Source organism: Asterias rubens, chromosome 12, assembly GCF_902459465.1.
Source record: "Asterias rubens chromosome 12, eAstRub1.3, whole genome shotgun sequence".
In the NCBI taxonomy this organism is placed as follows: Eukaryota; Metazoa; Echinodermata; class Asteroidea; order Forcipulatida; family Asteriidae; genus Asterias; species Asterias rubens.
Window position 1 is genome coordinate 12,268,597 of NC_047073.1, and position 22,261 is coordinate 12,290,857.

At 36.9% G+C, this 22,261-nt stretch overlaps 1 protein-coding gene across 1 annotated transcript; it reads right to left on the minus strand.

Moving 5' to 3' along the window:
- Positions 1 to 2,039: 2,039 nt before the first annotated feature.
- On the minus strand, positions 2,040 to 21,709 carry LOC117297989 (receptor-type tyrosine-protein phosphatase epsilon-like). Its single transcript, XM_033781196.1, has 22 exons — positions 21,649 to 21,709; positions 21,212 to 21,314; positions 20,574 to 20,823; positions 19,751 to 19,790; positions 18,658 to 18,802; positions 17,843 to 17,907; positions 16,937 to 17,133; positions 15,844 to 15,931; positions 14,848 to 14,924; positions 14,034 to 14,070; positions 13,625 to 13,722; positions 12,195 to 12,320; positions 11,493 to 11,641; positions 10,331 to 10,466; positions 9,261 to 9,410; positions 8,236 to 8,335; positions 7,311 to 7,387; positions 6,904 to 7,038; positions 6,055 to 6,189; positions 4,468 to 4,613; positions 2,437 to 2,572; positions 2,040 to 2,248 (listed from the first exon to the last, which is right to left on the minus strand). Exons 1-22 carry the CDS (start codon positions 21,674 to 21,676, stop codon positions 2,174 to 2,176), a joined length of 2,493 nt encoding a protein of 830 aa, XP_033637087.1. The 5' UTR covers positions 21,677 to 21,709; the 3' UTR covers positions 2,040 to 2,173.
- Positions 21,710 to 22,261: the final 552 nt, after the last annotated feature.

A 22,261-nucleotide genomic window follows, 5' to 3' on the forward strand; every position in this document is an offset into this window, starting at 1 on the left:
AAAATATAGCGCTTCTGCGCGCGTCCCATATCCAACGAGGCCGAGTACTACTCCATTCTGCCAATCTGATTGGAGGATTAGCGCGTACTTGAGATAAATATGCTTGGAAAACCAAGTCTAACTCATAGAGCAATATATAGCTCTATAGACCTTTTCGCAAATACCGGGGCGCGCGCGTAAGCTTGGAATTAGGTGCATTGTGGTCCAGCTGGTATCCAAATTTGATCCATATCTATCCCACAATGCACCTCATTCAACAGACTGCGCTTGCGCATTGGTATTTGCGATAATGTCTATAGAACGCCCTGTTATTAAGAGCGCCCTCATGCGGTCAAAAATACGGCAGATCAGAAAAAAAGGGGGAAAACCTGTCGGTTTGGGCAAACAAAACATTTTTTTTACCTTAAAAATCAGCAAACATGTGTCACTCGTTGGGGTTTTTGCAGTTAATTGGACAGAAAAAAAACACCTGATGTATTGGAAAAATCTACAGACTGTAATCATGGAGGAAGAAAATTATTTCTTCCTCAGCTTTAATCAAGTGATCCTTTCAAATCCGCATTATTTTATTTGATGATCAATGTTTGAATTTGGGAAGATTATAAATCAATAAAATAGACGCTTAATGGTAGTTTGTTTTAGTAGTCATAACAATACACACAAACAATGAAACGCAGGTTAGTTTTGTGTGCTGAAACTCTTGTAATATATACACGTTAAAACAGAACGATAATAATGGATACTTAATAAAGCGCCGGTATCCGCCGCATAAGAGAAGGGGTTCGACCTCATGGCTGTGGCTGCTGAATGCACCGTCACCTTGTGAACCATGGTGCTAAGGATTAAGTCTCACAATCCAAACTTCGTCCCACTCACCTTGCAATAAAAATAATTGGCGCTTTGTATCCTTTGAAAAGGGCGCGTTATAAATACAGTCATTATTATACTATTAAATAATATATAAATTTTTTGATACAGTTGATTGAAATTGAATCTAGAAGCTGGATGCCATCTCCTACATTTTATTTAAAAGGAACATTACAGAATTGGTAAGAAAACAAATCTCGTCTAAGATCACAGATTTACATAAAACTTACAAGGTCTGTGATAACGATTAGTAGAAATATCCTTTGTTATAATTCTGTCTGAAATGTCATATTTGCTGAGAAATAAATAAAACAAATTTCCAGTTTGGAGTTTATCACTCAGTGAGCGTTTTGGATTAAACAAAAAATTCAGTGGAAGCTTAGCAAAATTTCTAATCGTTTTTATTTTCTCACTATTTTCTCGTGACCCAAATCTCAAACTTTTACAGCTTTTGTTAGTCTATGTATATGTTTGATTACATAAAGTGCTTACACTGCATGTAACTGTTTGTTTAGCAAAAAAAAAAAAAAAAACCTGAAAGTTCCTTTAAAGAATAGACCTATGTTATTTCTTGGAAAACAGAAACGGGAATACTTCAGTAGGAAAATATCTTCGTATTGATCATTGTCGACATCGGACAAAGACGAACTAAGACGAACTACCCCACACAAATCATTACCACCAGTGAAACAATATGACTGTTAGGCCTATACCGTTATTGGAAACACACTAAAAATATTCAAAAAAAAATTGTCGAGACGACAGTTTACAATAACAACACAATTAGCACATTTTTGGTGCTTATCCTTACTGTGACTAGCCTTTTGATCAAGACGATTATAATTATTGGAGTTATCGATGCACCCGCTTTATGCTTTACACAGACTGCATATTAAGGCACTGGATACATTTGGTAAAATGTCAAAGACCCGTATTCTCACTTGGTTTATTCAAACATAATATTCACAAAATAACAAATCTGTGAACATTTTGAGAATAATGACATAAGACTCCCTTGATGCACAAATCTGTGTGCTTACAGATGACAATTAAAGGCTTCAGGTCTGAAGTCTTTTATTATTTGAGTGAGAAATTACCCTTCTCAAAAACTTCGCTTCTCACAATGTTTTATACATGTACTATCAACAGCTCTCAATCGCTCGCAAGTAAGTTTTTATGCTAACAATTGTTTTGAGGTAATTACCAATAGTTTCCAGTGCGGTTTAGTGTATCAATGCTCATTTTGCATATTGTGAACTCTCTGATTTCGACGACGAAGATATGCATCCTTTTCTGTGAACGGTCATTACAAGAGGTTTTCATACACAACGTCCTGGTTTAGGTAAGTCTTCACTGCTTCATATAAAAACGTGTAGTGCGCCTGTACACAACAAAAAAGGATAAAAAATGATGAAAGTAAGGTAAGATTGATATTGGATATTGGACATTCACTATGTTTTTGTATACAGCGAATATTAGTATTGCTTTTTATATAACGGATATTGGACATTCCCGTATAGGTTCGTACAGTGAGGCCCCTGATGTCTAAGTTGTTATTCTTATACTTGCCAGTGACCATACTAATCTAGGGCAGGTTGCTCTGATCTTCTTGACTGACTGGAAAATATCCACCACCTTTTCATCCTCCAGTTTCTCCATGATGTTTGAAAGAGCACAGAATGTACCACTGGCGCCCTCACCGTCACTGAAAACATACCGCAAAACAATCATAACCGGTAAATTTAGCACAGTTATACAATTTCTTCTTAACAAGCGGGGGGGGGGGGGGATGGGGAGCACACACAATAATTCTCAATAATGTTCAAGTAAATTGAATTTGGGTGTGACCCAATAATTAATTTACAACAATAAAATTGAGGCCACACCGTCGGGTCGGTTCATACGGGACCCTTTTAGCTTTTTTGAGGTGTGAGAGGTATAGTTTTTTCTTTCATAGTTATCTCGCAACTTCGACGACCAATTGAGCTCAAGTTGTCACAGGTTTGTTATCACTCAGAAAAATATTTACACAATTTGTGTAAAAAAAACCATGTTTTAGAGGCAGGGGGTGAACCTGCTAACAGTTAGGTAAACTTTTACCAGTTCGTTGCAGGGTAAAACTTACACAACAAAGACTTACAAACTTACTTCGTTTAGGAGTAAACATATTTACCTAAATTTTCAGTACACTAGATATGTAAAATATTACACATTGATTGTGTAAACCTTACACTTATATTACATGTAAAACTATTCCGCGTTACCCTTTTAATGGGCAAAAACTTTGATTTACCTGATAGCTGTGTAATTATTATTATTTTACCGTTTGTTTAGGTAAAATGTTTACTTGGATTGTTTGTAGTCGTACAAAATTACATCTTTTTACCGTTGTTTGTACCTTTTCCCGTCTGAACGTTTGAGTTTATTCTAACACGACCCTAAGGCCTTACTGCCTGTTTGTGCTCGTTGAGCAAAAGTTACAAGCATGGGGATTTTGCTCTTTGATGGGCGTATTGAAAGGTGAGTTTCTCAAAAAAATGTCGATCTTCAGTCATGTACAGACACTGATGTTTGCGTATTATTATTTGTTAGTTTTTACAACCATTTCGGCCTACACGTTTGCCATAAACGTGAACATGTCTGCAGCGCTATAAAGTGAGCATGTGTTGTAACGTGTTGCAACATGTTGTCTTGCTATATCAGCATTATAGCGCTGTATACATCTTTAAGTTCATGGCAAACATGTAGGCCAAATTTTAATGGTTGTAAAACTAACAAAAAATAATACGACACGCATCAGTAGATATGGCTGTAGATCGTAACAACTTTTGAGAACTCACCTTTTAATACGTCCACCTAGGGGCACAAATCCCCATTCTTGTAACTTTTGCTCGCCGAGCACGAACGACATGACTGCATGGACTGAGACGTTAGCAACTTGTCACGCAGACACGCGCGTGCGCAAACGCGGGGAAAACATAACTTGCATGTAAACACCGGATTATTGTTCACAGTTCCTTGTAAGACCTACCAATGCCATGTAAAGTTTCTCTTTACTTTGGTAAGTCTTACATAACTTTGATTAACTGCAATACTTACTCTCAAAACATGTATATATTTTTTTACATTACAAATCAGTATATATTTTTGGCCGTGTATTACTTAAGTTAGGTAGTTTCTTACATAACTTTTTTACAAAACATCTTTTTACCATTTGTTTTCTGAGTGATATTTTGTGCATAATGTTGAAATACACCAAGTGAGAAGACTGGTCTTTGACAATTACCAATAGTGTCCAGTGTCTTTAAAGTTCCAGAGATCAAAATACACATACAAATCTAGCATTAACGCTGAAACCTTCGACCTTCCTTAATTAGTACAAGCCAAAAATAGTTATTTTGTTTTAACAAAATAAAAAGGGAGAGACCCCTTGAACAAAATAACTCTTTGTATTACAACTTTCCGAACTGCTCATTTATTTTTGTTCGGCCCACATTGCGGATCAAAGTTTGTTCAGTTGTAGGAAGGTCCTGCAGCTATCCCTGCCCTGACATGACCAACCCGACTTGTGTTTTATTTATGTTTTGGACTAGTTCTTACATGCAGTGCACAGCTACTCGATGTTTTCCATGTTCTTGCTTCCATTTCTTCACTGCTTTTACTAGCTTCAAGACAGATTTACAGGACGATGGTAAACCTTCATTGGGCCAGTCCAGGAACTGTAGATGGCATATCAAACGCGCCCTCTGTTGAAGGTTAATGTATGAAAATTTACATTTAACTTGTGTTCATAATAAGATAGCATACTTATTGCGACTGATTTGCAGGTACATGTACTTATGTTAAGGAGAATTGGCGAGCAAATGTTGATTCGTGATTAGAATGTACGAGGCGAGTACCTACTAGTCACGAATCTACACTTTATAGTCTGTTTGCTGACTTACTGTTTTCCCAAAACTTGGTGCTTTGTCAAACGACGTTCGGTCACATTTCTATTTTGCAAAATTTATATTAGCATGTGCCTATTTTATAGCGCTTGCAACATGTATAACGAGGACGATGATTGATCAGTTTACAATAATGTTTTTACTAAGGTAAATTAACCAACTGAAACATTTTGTTTGGAAACTGAAATAATATTATGGTTTCAGCTGTGTTTTGAACATCATGTTATCTTTCGATTTGGGAAGACAGTCATTTTCAAGTTGAACTATCAATTTAGTTTGTAACGAATCTACAGTTAAGCGTAGATTCCTTACGAATGTACAGTTGAATGTAGATGAATCTACAGTTCGATGCAGATTCTTAAAAGTAATATCCACTTTCATCAATAGATTGACTTCGACACAGAATTTGTTAAAACAATGAGTGATCAACATAATGATGTCAAACTCACGACAACGTAACACCGAATGCATGGAACTCACTCGACACTACTAGCCATGCCCGATAGAAAGATTGTTTTTATAAGAGACTCGCGTTTACCACAAAGGGTCTGAACTGGTTTTGACTTATGCACGGTAGTCTTAGGATTAAAGCCATTGGACACTTTCTGGACAGAACAAAAATTAAAAGTTCACAGATTTACAAATAACTTACAGGGTTTACAGAGGGTAATGGTGAAAGACTTCCCTTGAAATATTATTCCATGAAATGCTTTACTTTTCGAGAAAACATTAAAACAATTATCAATTCTCGATATCGAGAATAACGGATATTTTTTAAACACATGTCATCCATGACACGGCGAAACGTGTGGAAACAAGGGTGGGTTTTGCCGTTATTTTCTCCCGACTCCGATGAACGATTGAGCCTAAATGTTCACAGGTTTGTTATTTTATATATAAGTTGTGATACACGAAGTATGGGCCTTTGGACAATACTGTTTACCGATGTTGTGCGATTGCTTTAACAAATTTATCGTGACCATGGCATGCTATTTTGGAGGAAAATGTATACCACAAGAGCGCACCATGCGTGAGAAAACCTTGCGGCAAGAGTCATTCATGAGACCTAAGACTTCTTCTGCAAATGCATTTGGTCCAAAATGGTCGAACATTAAGCCCCTATAGGGTTCTTTATCTTCAACCATGGAGCATTTTGGGTGCACATAGTCTTACACAAATTTCCCTATTGAGAGCAATGAAACCCATAAATGAAGGTGTGAATTTATGAGGATTGTTGTACCTGCTTGCCACAAGTTACCAATGTCATGTATCGCACAATAATGTTGTCATCAATCCGTTCGGTATGTTGTAGTGTGATCGTGTAACTACCACTTTTTATGGGTGATTGTTCCTCGGGCCAGTATTGGCCACATGACTGAAACGATAAAAATATAAACGAAATAACATAACAAGACAAACCACACAACAACATATAATAATAATAATAATCATCATGATAAAAAACCTCAAACAACAATAAAACCAAACATTGTTTAATGCATGTTCATTCAGTGAAAAACACAATGCCAATGGGAGACTTTTGGGACGCTTGGTGGCAGCAGACTTACCAGGTGGAATCCATTGTTCATGTGCGCACGCTCAGAACTACGTAAACAATGGAAATTTACCTTGTAAGTCTGCTGCCACCTAGCGTCCCAAAGTCTCCCATTGTGTTGTTCTTTGTGAATAACGCATTTATAATAACTGTTAATAATAACCATCTTCTTCCTTTTTTTTCGTCGGAGGATTTTGATTGCAAAGTCAGCAAACTTGAGTTTAGTCTATGGTCCCTTCGGGGCCATGGATAAATGTGTGTAGGATAAAAGATTTGCGTCTAAGAGCCATTCAATTAAATTCACTGATGTGAAGGAAAAAAACTCAGTTGGACAACAATTAAATGATAATTATCTCCACAAAATAAAAAGGGGAACATCCACACTAGTCAGGATTTTTTCTATAAAAGATAATTGCTTTTAAAATAAAACATTATTTTGAGAAATACTTACTGGTTCGTGTAACTTTTAGGGTTCAATAAATAATTGCTTACAAAACAAAACACAACATATGCCTCCATTGGAGAAATACTTACTTGGTTCATGTCATGTTTAGGGTTCAACATGACAATGCAAGTCACATTGTAGTCATTGACCATCCTCCACATATCATTGACGTTATGAGGCCAAGGCATTTGGGTAACTATATACACCCCCTTACAGCTAGGACTCTGTAATAGTTAAGAATACAGCTTTAAATATGGCGTATATGGAGGTCGAAATCATAGGTATAATAATAAAAATAATATAACAACAATGTAATCTTGCTGCATTTTGCTTATCTGTTTTTAGCTTAATGCTTATAACAATTATGTAAAAATTTCTGTACAGCCTTTTGAAAGCCGCTTTATCCAAAAATAAATTATTATTATTTATTATTATTATTATTATTATTATTATAACAAAAATAGCAAGAATAAGGTTGCAACGATATTTATCTTACATTTAGGAAACTGGCATTGATGTAATCTGTGCTACTTTCGCTTCCACCGCTCATCAAATGAGGCCTAAATCGATCAACTGTAAAATCACCATTCATCAATAATTAATTACAGGTTGTACTGGAGTTACAAAAAGACATATAACCTTATATCAGATTGGCTGTTATTTTCCCGCTTCTTTCTGGATCCTTTCCTTAATCCCTTTCCCCCTCTCTTTTTCTATAAATGGATATGTATTTGTTTGTACTTGTTTTATGCCTCTGAAGAAGGTCCGGATTGGATCGAAAGCTAAGGCCATCTACCCTATTCATTATAACCTTATATCAGAGGATATAAACCCAAAACAAATAAACAAACGAACGAAAAACAACAACAGCAAAAGCAATAGCAACCGCGATAACGACAACGACAACAAACAAACTGCAAAGGTAAAAATAAAAAAAATTGGCAAGTCTGTCTCTTCAGCAAAACTATTACAGACAAGTTTGGGGGCTTTACCACAAAATAAAGACATTTGGGGATAAAACTTCAATTTTTAAGTGCTTCTTTATGTGATAAAAAAGAAACAATCCATGTTAAAACAAACTGATGGAAAATCTATTAGTGGTTGTTTTTCTACCGACAGTGGCGTAACCAGAGGGGGTGGAGGCGGGCGGCTGAAGCCCCAAGCCCTGCTCAGAACTTTGGCCACCCTCTTCCCCCGACATGAGATTAAAAAAAGGAACAAAATGATAAGTTCGATACATACCCCCTCATAATAAATAAGGTCTTTGTCCCGCTTGCCCCCCCCAAAAAAAAAAATAAGAATAAAAATGTCTATACTGATGTAAAGGTTCTGCTGATATCGTCGGATACTTTGGGTGTAAATATAAATTGCTGGATGACTTTGTATACGTTGCCCAGCAATGAATTAATGGAACAACTTACCGGGTATTTTATCTGGGTACCTATTCTTATGGGCATTTTCTGGCATCTGACCCGCCTGACAATCATCACGGTTGACCGGTTTAGTCACTGAATTGAGTTTCTGCCAAAGTAAAAGGTTTTTACACCACAAAAATGTACGTTAAAAATATAATGTCAGAAGTTATTTTAGTACAAACAAAAAACGTGACTGGAATACTAAGTGGAACTTCCAACACAATTGGAAACAATCGGACAATTTAGGACACGATTTAAACTAATTTTTAATCTTAATTTCTTCAAAGGTCATGTTATAAGTGCTTAACTCTAATGTCTTATTAATTATAATTGTAAATCAACCATACAAATAGAAACATAACAACACAGCTGTGCACAGCTTACACCAATAATATTTGGTTCAACTTATTGTAAACACAGGTTATGGAATCCATACATTGAAGTATGTAACTATTTCTCAATAATCCCCGACAATCCCTGCACACTGACAAGTTTACCAACTGCATTGTGGGTGACTATTATAATATGCCTATTAACAATTTCCTATTAGTCAGCCATGTTTCCCAACTTATGTGTAACTGCAGAACGCCATGAGTAGTGCTGTCTGGTGACGCCACATTATTTACCAGGTTTAATTCTTAAAAGTAAAACTAATACCTTTTTAGTACATCTCTATAAAATGCTCCCCAGTCCCCGACGGGGAATGCGAGAACTTTTATTATTATTTTTAATAATAATAATAATAATAATAATAATAATAATAATAATAATATCAAAGTTTTATATAGCGCACGTATCTACCAAACAATGTACTCCGAGTATAAACAAACTTTCCATAAGATAGGTGATTGCAGTGATGAATTCTGAGACCCAATTATTTAGCACCTTATAAGGGTTTACAAGGTGCCGGCGACTACAGCAGCCACTGGTCATTTTAAGCATCTGGCGGCATACAGGTCTACAGACTAAAGACCGAACAGGTCATCTGAGGGTTTAAATAAATGACCAGAAAATTAACACAAAGTCCTCACCTCTAACTGTTGCTGTAATCCAGACTTCCCCGTTGACGTTGTAACCTTCTTCAGGAAAGCTAGTTCAGCTAAGAAGCTATCTTGCCGTATTGCTGTATCTCCACTTAGGATTGTCTCATGAAGAACATCAAAGAGAAACTCATACTGGACCTAAACATAAAACATACCCAGGGTCCAATTTCATAGAGATGCTTAAGCATAAAAAAGTAGCTTAGCACAACAAAGTGATGCTTACTAGAATAAGGTTACCAGCCACAATACCATTTCTCATGTACAATTTTGACTGGTGTCCTGCTAATTTCTGCTAAGCAAACAATTATTGATGTCTGTTTTAAGCAGCCTACGAAATGTGGTCCTTCATCCACCCAATCAACCATGAAACAATTTTCTGATACCACTATCCTGTTTAAATAAATCCACACAAAAATCTCAGACAACATCCACAATCTAATACGCATCAAAATGACTGTCGGTAAACTTTAAAATAAAGATAGTATAGTTAGAGTGAAAAAAGAGCTCCACTCAAAATAAATGCGTAATGAAATACTTATTGATAAGGTAATAAGTTTGCATGATACAGATTAGTACACGATAGATTTATCTCGATATAAACACCCTTCGATTCCATGGTGCTCACTTGTGGAATGCCATTGACGAAAAAAATCAAAAGCAAACCGCCAGTGAACCGTTTTAAGGCCCCCTTCAAAAGAGTCATCATCTTTCTTTCAGTATGTAACATCGCTTTCTTTCAATATTGACTGCTTTGACAGACTTGGTATATCACCAATATTGTTCTTTTTCAGACATACATCATGTTTTCATTTTAGATAAGCGTTGTTGTTGTTTGTAAGTTGTTTTGTTCCTATTTCGTACGTCCTCTGTTTGTCCGTTTATCCTGTCTCTGTCTGTCCACAGGCTGAATACTACAAGTCTCAGCTTATCAATTCGACCTCCATAATGCTCCGTTTCTTTGTAGTATAAACCTCTCTAGTACATTCTTCAATGCTGTGTTTTTGACAGTATGGAAATACATGCGAATCGACTTGAATGATACGACTCTATAAAATCACCGCAGTTTGAATCATGTGCAGCCTCTGGTCTCGCATCGCACAAACGAAGTTCCAGATGTCCACTCTGCCCTCTATCTTAGCCTTCTCAAACATTGAGTGCAAGACAATGAACACTCCAGTCCGGCCAATTCCTGCACTGTAAAAAAACGAGGAATAAACCAATGGCTTCAGACTCAGATTAAATTCTTCCTTTTTAGTGCAACCTTATGGTTGATTATAAACTTACTGCCAGACACACCGGGCGAACCCCTTCTCTTTGCGATAAGTGTGTTATTATACTGGGGTCTTTTACGTGTGTTGTCGTTGTTAAAACAACACACGGGACAAACAGCCTTACGTCTCACTCGAAGGACGAAGAAAATGTGTTGTGCTTAAGGACACAAGTATCACGACCGGGACTCGAACCCACACTCTGCTGATCAGATACACCAGGGTCCAATTTCATAGCACTGCTTAACGGTAAGCGAACTTTCGTGCTTACTGTAGCAGACACAATTTGCTGAGGTCACGTAAGCGTATTTCACAAGTTAGCAAGAAAATTAGGCGGCCATCTTGCACGTTCGCCATGGATTTGCATTGTGACGTCATTAATTTTCTTTCAGTAAGCTCATGCGCTTACGATTAGCATCGCTATGAAAAGGAAATCGCACAGTAAGCACAACCTCGGCCGTTAAGCAGCTCGTTGAAATTGGGCCAATCAGAGCTTTGCCACGACACCCCTTCAGGTGGAGGTTGGTCATTGCAAAGTGATCATGAATTCAGTCATTTTTCTAAAAGGGTAGCGACGAGTTCTTAAACTGGTTTAAAATCGCGATGGCCTTTATCGCACGCCCACGACCCTGCAAGGTTTTGAACGGCAGTTTAAGAACTCGTCGCTACCTTTTTATTCCCATTCATCAACGCCTTTTTGGTAAAAAACGTAATAAAGTATGAATGCAACTCTGTAAAGCTTATACATTTTCCGACATCCTTGAGCTCTGTACGTGTGCTGCATCTTTATAACTGAGACAGTTTTCGGACATGCATTCGTGCGCGTAGTGTGCATCTAAACGTACCCGAAAACAACAGGTTATAAACGACCATTTTGGTCATTACCAACCGTTAAAACACCCTTACGTGACGCGCTCTCCACCAATAGGAATAGCGAAACTCTTTTACACACCTGCAGTGTACGATCATTGGTCCAGCCTTCTTGGGATTGTATTCTTTGATGAGTTGGATGAAATTAACAACTACACTAGGGTCATCAGGCAAACCCATATCTGGCCATGTACAGAAGTGATATTGACGGACATTTCTTGAACATCGTTCCTGAAATAGAAATCAGCTTGTCACAAAGCATCAATATTTGGTTGAAAACTGAACCATTCATTGTAGCAGCTCATTGACTGGCCCATTGAGAAAGTCAATACTTCTAAACATAAGGACGAATCGGCATATTAAATGTAATAACAGCTTGAAGTGTAAAAATTTAACTAAAACAACAAGTATTTCAATAAGCCTAATAAATGAAACAATAATGAGACTTTGGGAATAATTCATTGATCAAGAAACTCTATCAGTTAGGGTCATGTCACACGAGTCAATTTACAGGCAACCAGTTCCAGGCAATCTCCAAAAAGAAAAGCATTCACATTTTGATTGTTTGCCTATTGCTCTTGTGGATCGTGAGACAATGTTTTAACATTTTACTCATGTTCTACCAAAAGTGGTCCTGTAGCATGCACTGCAGTTGATTGTCTCAAAGTTGCTTGTAAAAGTTGCCTCGTGTGACAAGGCCCTCAGTCACGAACCTAGATAATTCATTCTCACGTCTCAATCTTGCCTGGAAATATTAAAAATTAACATTGTAACACAGCCTTACCTGTGACTTACAAGCAACGAGAAAGTCACGTATGACGTAATGATCGTGTTTCTCTTCCATGTTTCCGTTGACTATGATGTTGCCATACACTGCCGTCTGATCTGGCCAGTACTTCTCACATTTAATCTGATAACAAAGAAATATTGTACCTACAATCCCGGCCGTATCTCGTTGGGCCCCCTGCCCCCTCTCAATGTTGGTTCCAATTGCTGATTGTGTTCTGAGTTGTGTTCTGAGTTACAGTCAACATTGAGCGGGGGGCGGGGGGCGGGGGACAACTGTTTTGAATGTGAATGGGAAGTGCACAGGGAATCGTTGTATACAACGTTAGGAAAGGGTGGCCCAAGCATTTTGGCTGGGATTGTAGTTCATTCTTAGTTATTTATTTATTATTGACTTTAACAATAATAGATTAATTGTGTATACTTATACGCACTTTACGCATACTTATACGCACTTCTCACATTGAATTATTTTCAAAAAAAAGAGTTTAAAATAATCATCCTAGTGAATTGAATTGGACACTGAACAATGAAATGTTCTCAAGTCAAATGCGCCATGAAGTGCCATCGGAGATTGGTGAGACAAACTTGAAGGCACAGAACACTTTTGGTAATTACTCAAAAAAATCGTTAGCAAAAAAAATTACTTGGTAACGAGTAACGGAGAGCTGTTGATAGTGTGAGAAACGGCCCCCCTTAGAAGTGTCGTATTTCTTGAGAAAGAGTTAGTTTCTCACTCAAATATTTGAATCTGTTTTATATCAGATTTTATATTGTGATCTTTGGAAATAAACAAACAAAAATCTTATAAAACCGAACAACTTCAAGCCTGAAGCCTTTGTTAGGTAGCTGAAAGCACACCAATTTGTGCAACAAGGGTGTTTCTTTTCTCTCCTTATTTTTTTGTAACTTCGATGACCAGTTGAGTCCAACTTTTTACAGGTATGCTATTTTGTGCATGTTTGAATACAACAAGTATGAATACTGGTCTTTGACAATATTATCATAGGTGTCCAGTGCCTTTTACGACGGGTGTTCTCATAATCATCATATGTATGATACAATTTAAAAAATACAGAGATAAAAACAGTGAGGGACATCACACAGACATTCTTATCAAGAAACTTATCAAGAAACGTCTCAACATCAAAACAAGTTGTAATGGACCCCTAAAGCATGTTTTTTTTTTTTTTTTTTAATTGCAGGATTACCCAAAACTATTCAGTCATCCTTCCTGACATCCCCGACAGTGAATATAATTATAAACACCTTTGGGTTGCACAAAGAAATTATTGACTACAGAGAGTGATTTGAATCTGCAACATCTAAGCTGGGTTCAAGTGCTACTTGAGCTATCTAGTCCTTATTATTGGCGGTCTCCATATTTTGTCAACAACTTTCGGGGTGAAATAATTGAGATTAATTTACCTTGTTCCCCTCCTCTAGGTTAGTGAGCATGACCATAGTGGCTGAGTTCTGCTGCCACACCATCCGCCACATGTCGTCAATAGAGGCATTGGTTGGACCTAAGAATAATCAAGTTAAAGTACTATCCTTGAAATAACCATTGATAGTTTGCGATGGTATAGTATACAATTATTGACTGCTTCGAGTGCTATGGTTAAAACTACGACTCCCGAGGTGATTCCTGGAGCGTCCTATTTTCCCGAGGCGCAGCCGAGGGAAAATGGAACGGCTTCCAAAGTGAGTTTCTTTTCTAACGCAGGAAATATATACCAACTTTGCGAACATTAACGAATTTAACTGAATCGAGATGAACGGTCCTTAGGTTTGAACCGCACCCTTGATCAAAACCGCAAAGAACGGAGTTTCTTACCTTGACACGCAATGTATGCGTTCGGCTCATTGAAACCCTGCATAGAAAACAAATTATTGAGAAATAAAAACTCAAGAGAAACGCACACAAGCATGGGAGTCATGTGGTGGGGTGACATCATGGAGTATTTGAGTTGGGTTGTGTTTTTATCGAAAGACTTTGACCAATATTTTGATTTTTTTTTTTTTTTTTTTTTTTACAATTTACATATATGTTTCTCCCTATGGGAAATAATATACAGAATAAGACTTTGTATAAAAACCAACTAAAGGAAATTATATGACATTTCTGTCTGCAAGTGCATTATATTTGTCATTGCAAGTAGGCCTATGTGTTATTTGACATTTTCGAAAAGACACATTTAGCACATTGTTTGTCTCTTCCTTTTATTCCCCAACAATCTCTACCATTTTGAATTGTTCACTTTGCATGTAACAAGTGCAGTTGCTAATTAAAAACTATTCAAGCCAATAATACAGTAACATAACTCATACACGATGAATCGTGCAAATTTTACAAAAATAAAAAATATAAATACCTGTTAAAGGCAGTGGACACTATTGGTAATTGTTAAAAATCCAGTCTTCTCACTTGGTGTATCTCAACATGTACATAAAACAACAAACCTGTGAAAATTTCAGCTTGATTGGTCGTCGGAGTTGCGAGATAACTATGAAAGAAAATACTAGTTTTATACTACCAACCTCTCCCTATTACTAGTTACCAATTAAGGTTTTATGCTAATAATTATTGTGAGTAATTACCAATAGTGTCCACTGCCTTTAAATTAACAGCTAACGTATAAAGAACTTACGTCCATATAACTTGCGTTGATGTAATCTGAAAACGGCTCATCCGGAAGCTGCTCCAGTACAACGCGTGAATAGTCATCTGTGTTATAAATAATTGAACCAAAACATCTTCGTAGCATTTACATTTTGCTAGACTAAATCGTGATAGTGTACCGGCGGTATCGTTGACGCAAGGAGCGCCTTCTATGCATCTCGATCTTGCAAACAAATTTGAAGAAATAAAACCACCGTTACATATTTTGCAATTACCGAGGAAATGGATTTCGTTGTTTTTGCCTCCTCCTTTTTTTTCTTCTTTTTTTTAAAACTATATACAGAGTTTTAATTATACATAATTAGTAATTATTGTGTCTTTACTTGAAGAGAACGTTTTAAATCTATTAAATTGTATATCTATGCACTAAAACTAACCTGTGGAAACTTCATTTCAGAAAGTGGTAGCGTTTTGAAATATCGCTGATAATCCGGAGCGGTTTAGTTCACACAGGAAGAATTTATTCGAAACTGAAATAATAATACAATCTAAGAAACAGTCCAAACAGTAACATTTCTCAAATTCAAAATTCAGGAATAATTCTGATATCTTTTCCAATAACCATATCACTCCGAAGTGAAATGATTCTCATTTTGCTTTATACTATAAATATTGAAAGGTGCTGCACTTCATTAACTTAAGGAGTGGTTACTATAAACGTATACTAATGTTGAACATTTTTTTTTGGTAATTGATTCTCTTTATCTCTTTTGATCTAAAAAGAGTGAAAAAACACTCTTTCAAGAGCCATATGAAGGACAACTCTTTTTCGAGTGGTCTTCCACTCTTTTAAATTGAAGTTTGCATCTTTTTGAGTGATTTTTCACTCTGTCCCGGAGTGAAACCCCTCTTAAAGAGTGAAATAACCACCACTCTGTTTGAAGAGCCATATGAGGGACAGCTCGAAATGTAAACAGTGGTGTTTTTCACTCTTTTACATTTAGAGAGACCGTAGTAAACTTACAGGGAAGGACGTTGACATATCGATTCTTCTCTTTGTTCTGTTCATGTTTGGCCACGGTGATTAAATGAAGAGGACCAACTGGCAAACTCTGATAGAAAAGTTCAAGAAAAATAGAGTTATTGAGGCAAAGCTATCAATAAGTACACGTTTTTAAGCTTTTCATGGTGTACGAAAGAAGGAGCAAAATTGCCCGCGGTTGACAAAATCTTAACTAGGATCATATAATGTAATATCTTTACAGCAACCTTTTCTTTTGCCACTCAGTCCCAAATTCACGCTTATCTTAAAGAGATGGGGTTCACCCTGGTGTTCCTGGTTTGATTGGCTTCATGTTGTGCCACAGCACCTTTGCGCAAAAGGCGTAAAATTTTAGCAATATTTGTCGAATTCGGAAAAGTCTTGCCTTTACTTATCATGCGAATTACGCAAACGAAATTATCTCGATTATCACCCAAATCCAAGAAGCGTTAGATCACTTGCATGTTTCTATATCGAAAGTCTAAAAGGTTTTCATTGTTTGCTAAGAATCGAGAACCCAGTGGGCAACTAGAATAATTATCAGGTGAGGTTTGTGCCTTGCGCGTCTTAGGAGTCTATAAGGAGTAGGGGATGTGACCGTAAATATAAGAGATCCCATGGGAGACTTTTGGGCAGTCTATGTGGCAACATACTTACCATATTATTGCTCCTTGGAAATGTAAGCATGCTCAGAACTACATAAACAATAGACCTTTTCGCAAATACCATTACTGTCGAATGAGGTGCATGCTGGTCTAGCTAGTGATCAAATTTGATAGCTAGCTAGACCAGCATGCACCTCATTCCACGTCTATTGTGCGCGTACCGAGTATTTGCGAAAAGGTCTATAGACCTTATCGCAAATACCGGGGCGCGCGCGTAAAGCTTGGAATTAGGTGCATTGTGGTCTAGCTGGTATCCAAATTTGATCCATATATATCCCACAATGCACCTCATTCAACAGTCTGCGCGTGCGCATTGGTATTTGCGATAAGGTCTATGGAAACTTACCTTGGAAAGTCTGCTGCCAACTAGCGTTCAAAAGTCTCTCATTAATTATGTCATTGTCACTTACCTCAAAATCACGTAGGAATCCATTGCCGTCTTTGTGTGATTCCGATTTCTTCCCGCTGACATAGTCCTCAAACTCAGTAAGAGCAATTCCTCGTGGTTGTAGTTGTTCTTGCTGAATGGCTGGCTGTGGTTTTGTTTCAGTTGGTCTTCTTTCTGGACTGTGTTCAACTACACTGAATGAAGTTTCTACCTCCTCGTCTGAAATATTATGTTCACGTCTTTTACGGTTTATTATTTACATTATTTTCATTATTAAAGCATTAAAGCTGTATTCATTTTTGTTTTTACCCATATACACTGATGTGTGTTAGCACTGTATACTCAGTACTTACCCGAAGTTTGTGAAAACAAAATCACAGGCATATTACTTGGGTGGGATTCGAACCCACGATCTTTGCAATTCTATAGCAGTGTCATACCAACTAGACCACCGAGATTGCTAGAGGCAGTTCGAATCCTATGTTTGGCAGCGGGGACTGCAAACGATTTCATATATAAATAATATGTTAAATTTGCATCGGGGATCCAGAATATTCATTGTACCTGTAGTTGGCAATTTTTAACAGTAAGTGGCATGACAATCAACAAGGGTTTTATATCAGCCGTTGTGCGACTCGTCATCCGTGTTCATGTAATTTATACGAAAGTGACAGCAATTTCGGGACTACAGTCTTAAACACACACAATATTGTTTTGGGTCGAATCGTCATGCCAGTCCCTTCGTAAGAACTTTGAAGACATGTATTGGAAAAAGGAAATTTAACAGCCAATGGTTTCTTATGTGCGTCAAGAGTAAGTATCCAAAACCACAATAATTGGTTAGCAGAGAAGATAAGTGACAATGTTGTGAAATGTGGGTTACAAGTTTGTTTATGGCTACAGTAGTGTTTGTAATGCTAACTCTTACCAATGTCTCTACTTGTATGACTGCTTTCATCTGGCTTGCTATGATGTGTGCCTGCATCCTTTTTCCTGTTCAGAGAAATAATATGGTTTACCGAGTCGATAAAGAACTTTCTATTGATAAAGTAAATTATATTTCAGTAGGTTTGGGGCTCTCCCCAAATCAAGGGGGAGGGGGTTGGGGAGGGAGGGGGTTGGGGAGGGAGGGGTTTGGGGAGGGAGGGGAGAGGGAGGAGAAGGGTACAAAGAATCTCCTTGACAACAGCAATTTTGTAGTGCACTTTCGGTCAATCCAAATAACAAAAACGGTCAAAAGGTGCAAGCTTTATTGAGATTGATCAATATTACTTTGAGGGTGATTAAGACTGATTTTGCCCATACAAATTATTGTATTTCCTTTTAACCAGCTCTACTTATTTGGCGTATCTCATCATATGCGTAAAATAACAAACCTGTGAACATTTGAACTCAATTGAACGTCGAAGTTGCGAGAGAAAAATTGAAGAAAAACACCTTTGTCGCACAAGTTGTGTGCTTTCAGATGCTTTGAATTCGAGACCTCAGCTCAATTCAATTTTAGAGAGAAATTACTTCAAAAACTATTTGTTACTTCAGTGAGCTGTTTCTCACAAAGTTTTAAACTATCAACAGCTCTCGATTGCTTGCTACCAAGTACGTTTTATGCAAACAATTATTTTGAGTAGTTACCAATAGTGTGCAGTGTCTTTAAGCACCTTACTTTGAAGTGAAATGTCACTCAAAACGCTGTATAACTTCCCCTAGTGATGTACAGTCTAGTGAACATGACCAAACACCTACCTCCTGTAAGTGATAGCAGTAACTACGCAGCCAATGAGGAAAAGAACCGACGTTGGTATGACAACGGGAACCAGCGGAAAACTACCCTCTGGAACTGCAATGGGTTTCTGGGTAGAGTATCCTTGCACCCACATACCTCCTGGCACTGTCAAAGTTGGTTTAAATCAACTTTCTCTTAGTAACTTTATAACAAATAACTATTTCATAATATAGGGTTTTTCGCTCAATTTTGGCAAAATGGGCAGCCAATTTAACCACCAAACCATTACATTTCGCGCAAAATTGAATGCTGCTTAAAGGATTTGGGTACTTTTTCAAAATTTCTATAGATTTACATTAAACTTACAGGGTTTGAAGATAATGATAGTGGAAAGCTTCCCTTCAAATATTACTTGCTGAGGTGCTGCTGTAGTTTTTTAGATATGAGTAAAACAATGTCATGAAAATACGTTTGTAAAAGATTAAAATAATTTTCGTCTCATGAGACGAAAATTATTTTCATGACATTGTTTTACTCATTTCCCAAAAACTTTAGCACCTCAGCACGTAATATTTTCAAGGAAGCTTTCTATAATCATTGTCTTCAAACTGTGTAAGTTTAATGTAAATCTGTGGACATTGAGTTTTTTGTCCTACAAAAGTTACATAAACCCCTTTAAATTGGTCATTCGATTTCGTTTTGAGCCTTGGCAAAAGTAATGTTGCGCCATTCGATTCATCAAAATAAACATCCAACTTAACATTCAACAAAACAACATTCAAATTTGCAGGGCTTTGCTAGTTCAACCAGTTTTGCTATATTGAAAAATAATATGCTTAATTGAACACATTGCTATAGGAATTCGAGTGAAACAAAACGAAATTGAATGTACGAATTCTGAATTTGAAACACAGGAAAAACTCGTTTGGCAAATGTAAATTGGCTGTGCAAATAAAACATTTTAGTTAATAGCCAGTTTTTGACTGAAAATTGAGTTGTTCCTGTTGAATCTTTGCACCTAAAATATTTTACAAGAGTCTTGATATAAAAAAAAAAATCAGGAAAAGCATATAATTTGAATTGCCGAGAAAATCATTTGTACGTTTTATTTACCTTTGATTCTCAGTGGTTCTCCCCACACAACGGAAAACTCCTGTTCATAAAGATATTAAAGAAGTATTGAGGTACTTCGTGAATAATCAATCATACCACACCGAGCATTATTGGCTCAAAATTACAATCAGAAATTTCAGGCTCCCAGCCGTCGATTTCCCAACTCATACTTATATGTATACTCTGCTTTGTCCTCCAGACGAGCAGACTACTGTTCGAAACGTCGATACCAAATCAGGCCTTTTTTAGAGCAAACACTTACCACCAAAGAGATCTACACACCGGCAAGTTTACTATTCGTTATAGTGTCTGCTTTTTGTAACAATGTAACTTGCCTGGCTGCCTAACCTTATCTGATGTCCTGCAAGTACTTAAAGGCAGTGGACACTATTGGTAATTACTCAAAATAACTTTTAGCATAAAAACTTACTTAGTAACGAGTAATGGGGAGAGGTTGATAGTATAAAACATTGTGAGAAACGGCTCCCTCTGAAGTAATGTAGTTTTCGAGAAAGAAGTAAATTTCCACGAATTTGATTTCGAGACCTCAGATTTAGAACTTGAGGTCTCGAAATCAAGCATTCATTATTATCTCGCACTTTCGATGACCGATTGAGCTGAAATTTTAACAGGTTTGTTATTTTATGCATATGTTGAGATACAGCAAGTGAGAAGACTGGTCTTTGACAATTACCAATAGTGTCCACTGTCTTTAATATGCACACAAAACCAATTCATCCAAACTCAAAAGATATATATTTAGAACTGCAGTTATTATTGACAGAAATAAACTTGAATGTAACTTGCCTTTCGACTGACTTACCTTATCTGATGTCCTGCTGACTGATCCGAGGTATATAGCATACGTAGTATTACTCTTCAAAGCTGTGTTATGGTATCCGCCATAATACTTCCCATCACCCACAGTGAACGTTTCTGGAAGACTGTTTTTACGCAATTCTGCTGCTATGTATTCGTTTGTCATTGTTGCATTGGATGATCGAAGGTGCCTGGAATTTGTTGTTTCAGCGGTCACAATGGGCTGCACTCGCCGAACACCAATTTGAATTCCCCTGAGGTCAATAAAATGTGATTCCTTTATATAACAACAAGAAAAGCTTAAAGGTACTGATGGACACCTTTGGTAATTGTCAAAGACAAGTATTCTTAGTTGGTGTATTACAACATAATGCATAAAGTAATGCGTAACAAATCTGTGAAACTTTAGACTCAATTGGTCGTCGAAGTTGCAATAGAATAATGGAATAAAAAACACCCTAATTGCACAAATGTAGTGTGCTTTCAGATGCGTGTTAAACAGTTAATCACTCATTTATGAAACATACTGTGATTAAAATAACAACATATTTTCATGGTTTAGAACAGAATGATTTCAAAAAGGTTCAACTTCAAACGCGGTTTTCTCCAAACATGAAAGTTTGACGGCAGTAGAATACTCACGTTATGTAGGGTGATGATATTGGTAGATGTAATGCGATGGCAACTGATGAGGATGTTATTGTTGACGATGAAGCACTGGTTGGTTTGGCAGGAGCATCCAAATCTGTACAAAATAACAAAGACGTTTTGTGCAATGGTCAGTCTTGAGCTCAAACACTAAAATGAATGTTAAAAAAAAAAAAAAAAAAATGATGTAGGTTTGTTTATCTATCGAGTCAAATGAGAATACTTACACACACAGTTATACATATTTATAAGTAAAAGCACATTTGACTAGTCTTAAAACGAAATCGAATTACCCTTTTCAGTAGCATTCCATTTCATGCCAAATAGAATAAGCTGGTGGTTAAATTGGCTGCTCATTTTCCGAAATTGACCGAGAAAACCTATATAACCAATACTGACAAGTGCATTTAATGTATAAACAGCTACTGTACCCGTTTCTACCGAGGTGAATACATGCATTTTAGCTTCCTTTCCTGGTCCTGCATCATTGACACCCGCTAACAGAATCTCGTATTGTGTACATGGTTCTAAGCTAGTGATGTCTTGCTGCATTGTAGGATGTGATATGTTAAATGAAGTGTAGGAATTCTGAGGCTTGAAGCTGACGTTATAAGGCTTTTCTGTCGCTCTGAAAAGAATCTGAGAAGTTGGATAATAGAACTTCAGAATTAGTCATAATTTCAAAAGATAGTTAGTTTTACAATACGATTAACATCTTTTTCGACAACGATTTACTAAATTGTGCCAGAGTTTTATTTTAGCATCTTCTTGTAAATATTCTCATAACTTAAAAGAAAACCCCACGTCAAGTGCACATTAATCAGGCAAAACAGTTTGTTTGTGATCGGGGTTGGTTCTGGATCAGGTATTCGGCACATTTTGAAATAATTTATAAACTTTTATGAAAAACCTTTAATTATTAAAAATACACGTTCCTGTTTCTGAACGAAAAAAGAAGAGAAAAACCCCCGAAAAACTAACATAACGAAGTAGTCCGAAACACTTTAGACCTGCTTCGTTTTTTGTTCGTTCAAAAACAGGATA

Coding starts and splice junctions, on each gene's coding strand:
- LOC117297989 (XM_033781196.1), bottom strand. CDS start 21,676: ATGCATGTATTCACCTCGGTAGAAACGG. Junction 20,824..21,211: donor ATATCATCACCCTACATAAC/GTGAGTATTCTA, acceptor TATTGACCTCAG/GGGAATTCAAATTGGTGTTC. Junction 11,642..12,194: donor TCGTTGCTTGTAAGTCACAG/GTAAGGCTGTGT, acceptor TTTCTATTTCAG/GAACGATGTTCAAGAAATGT.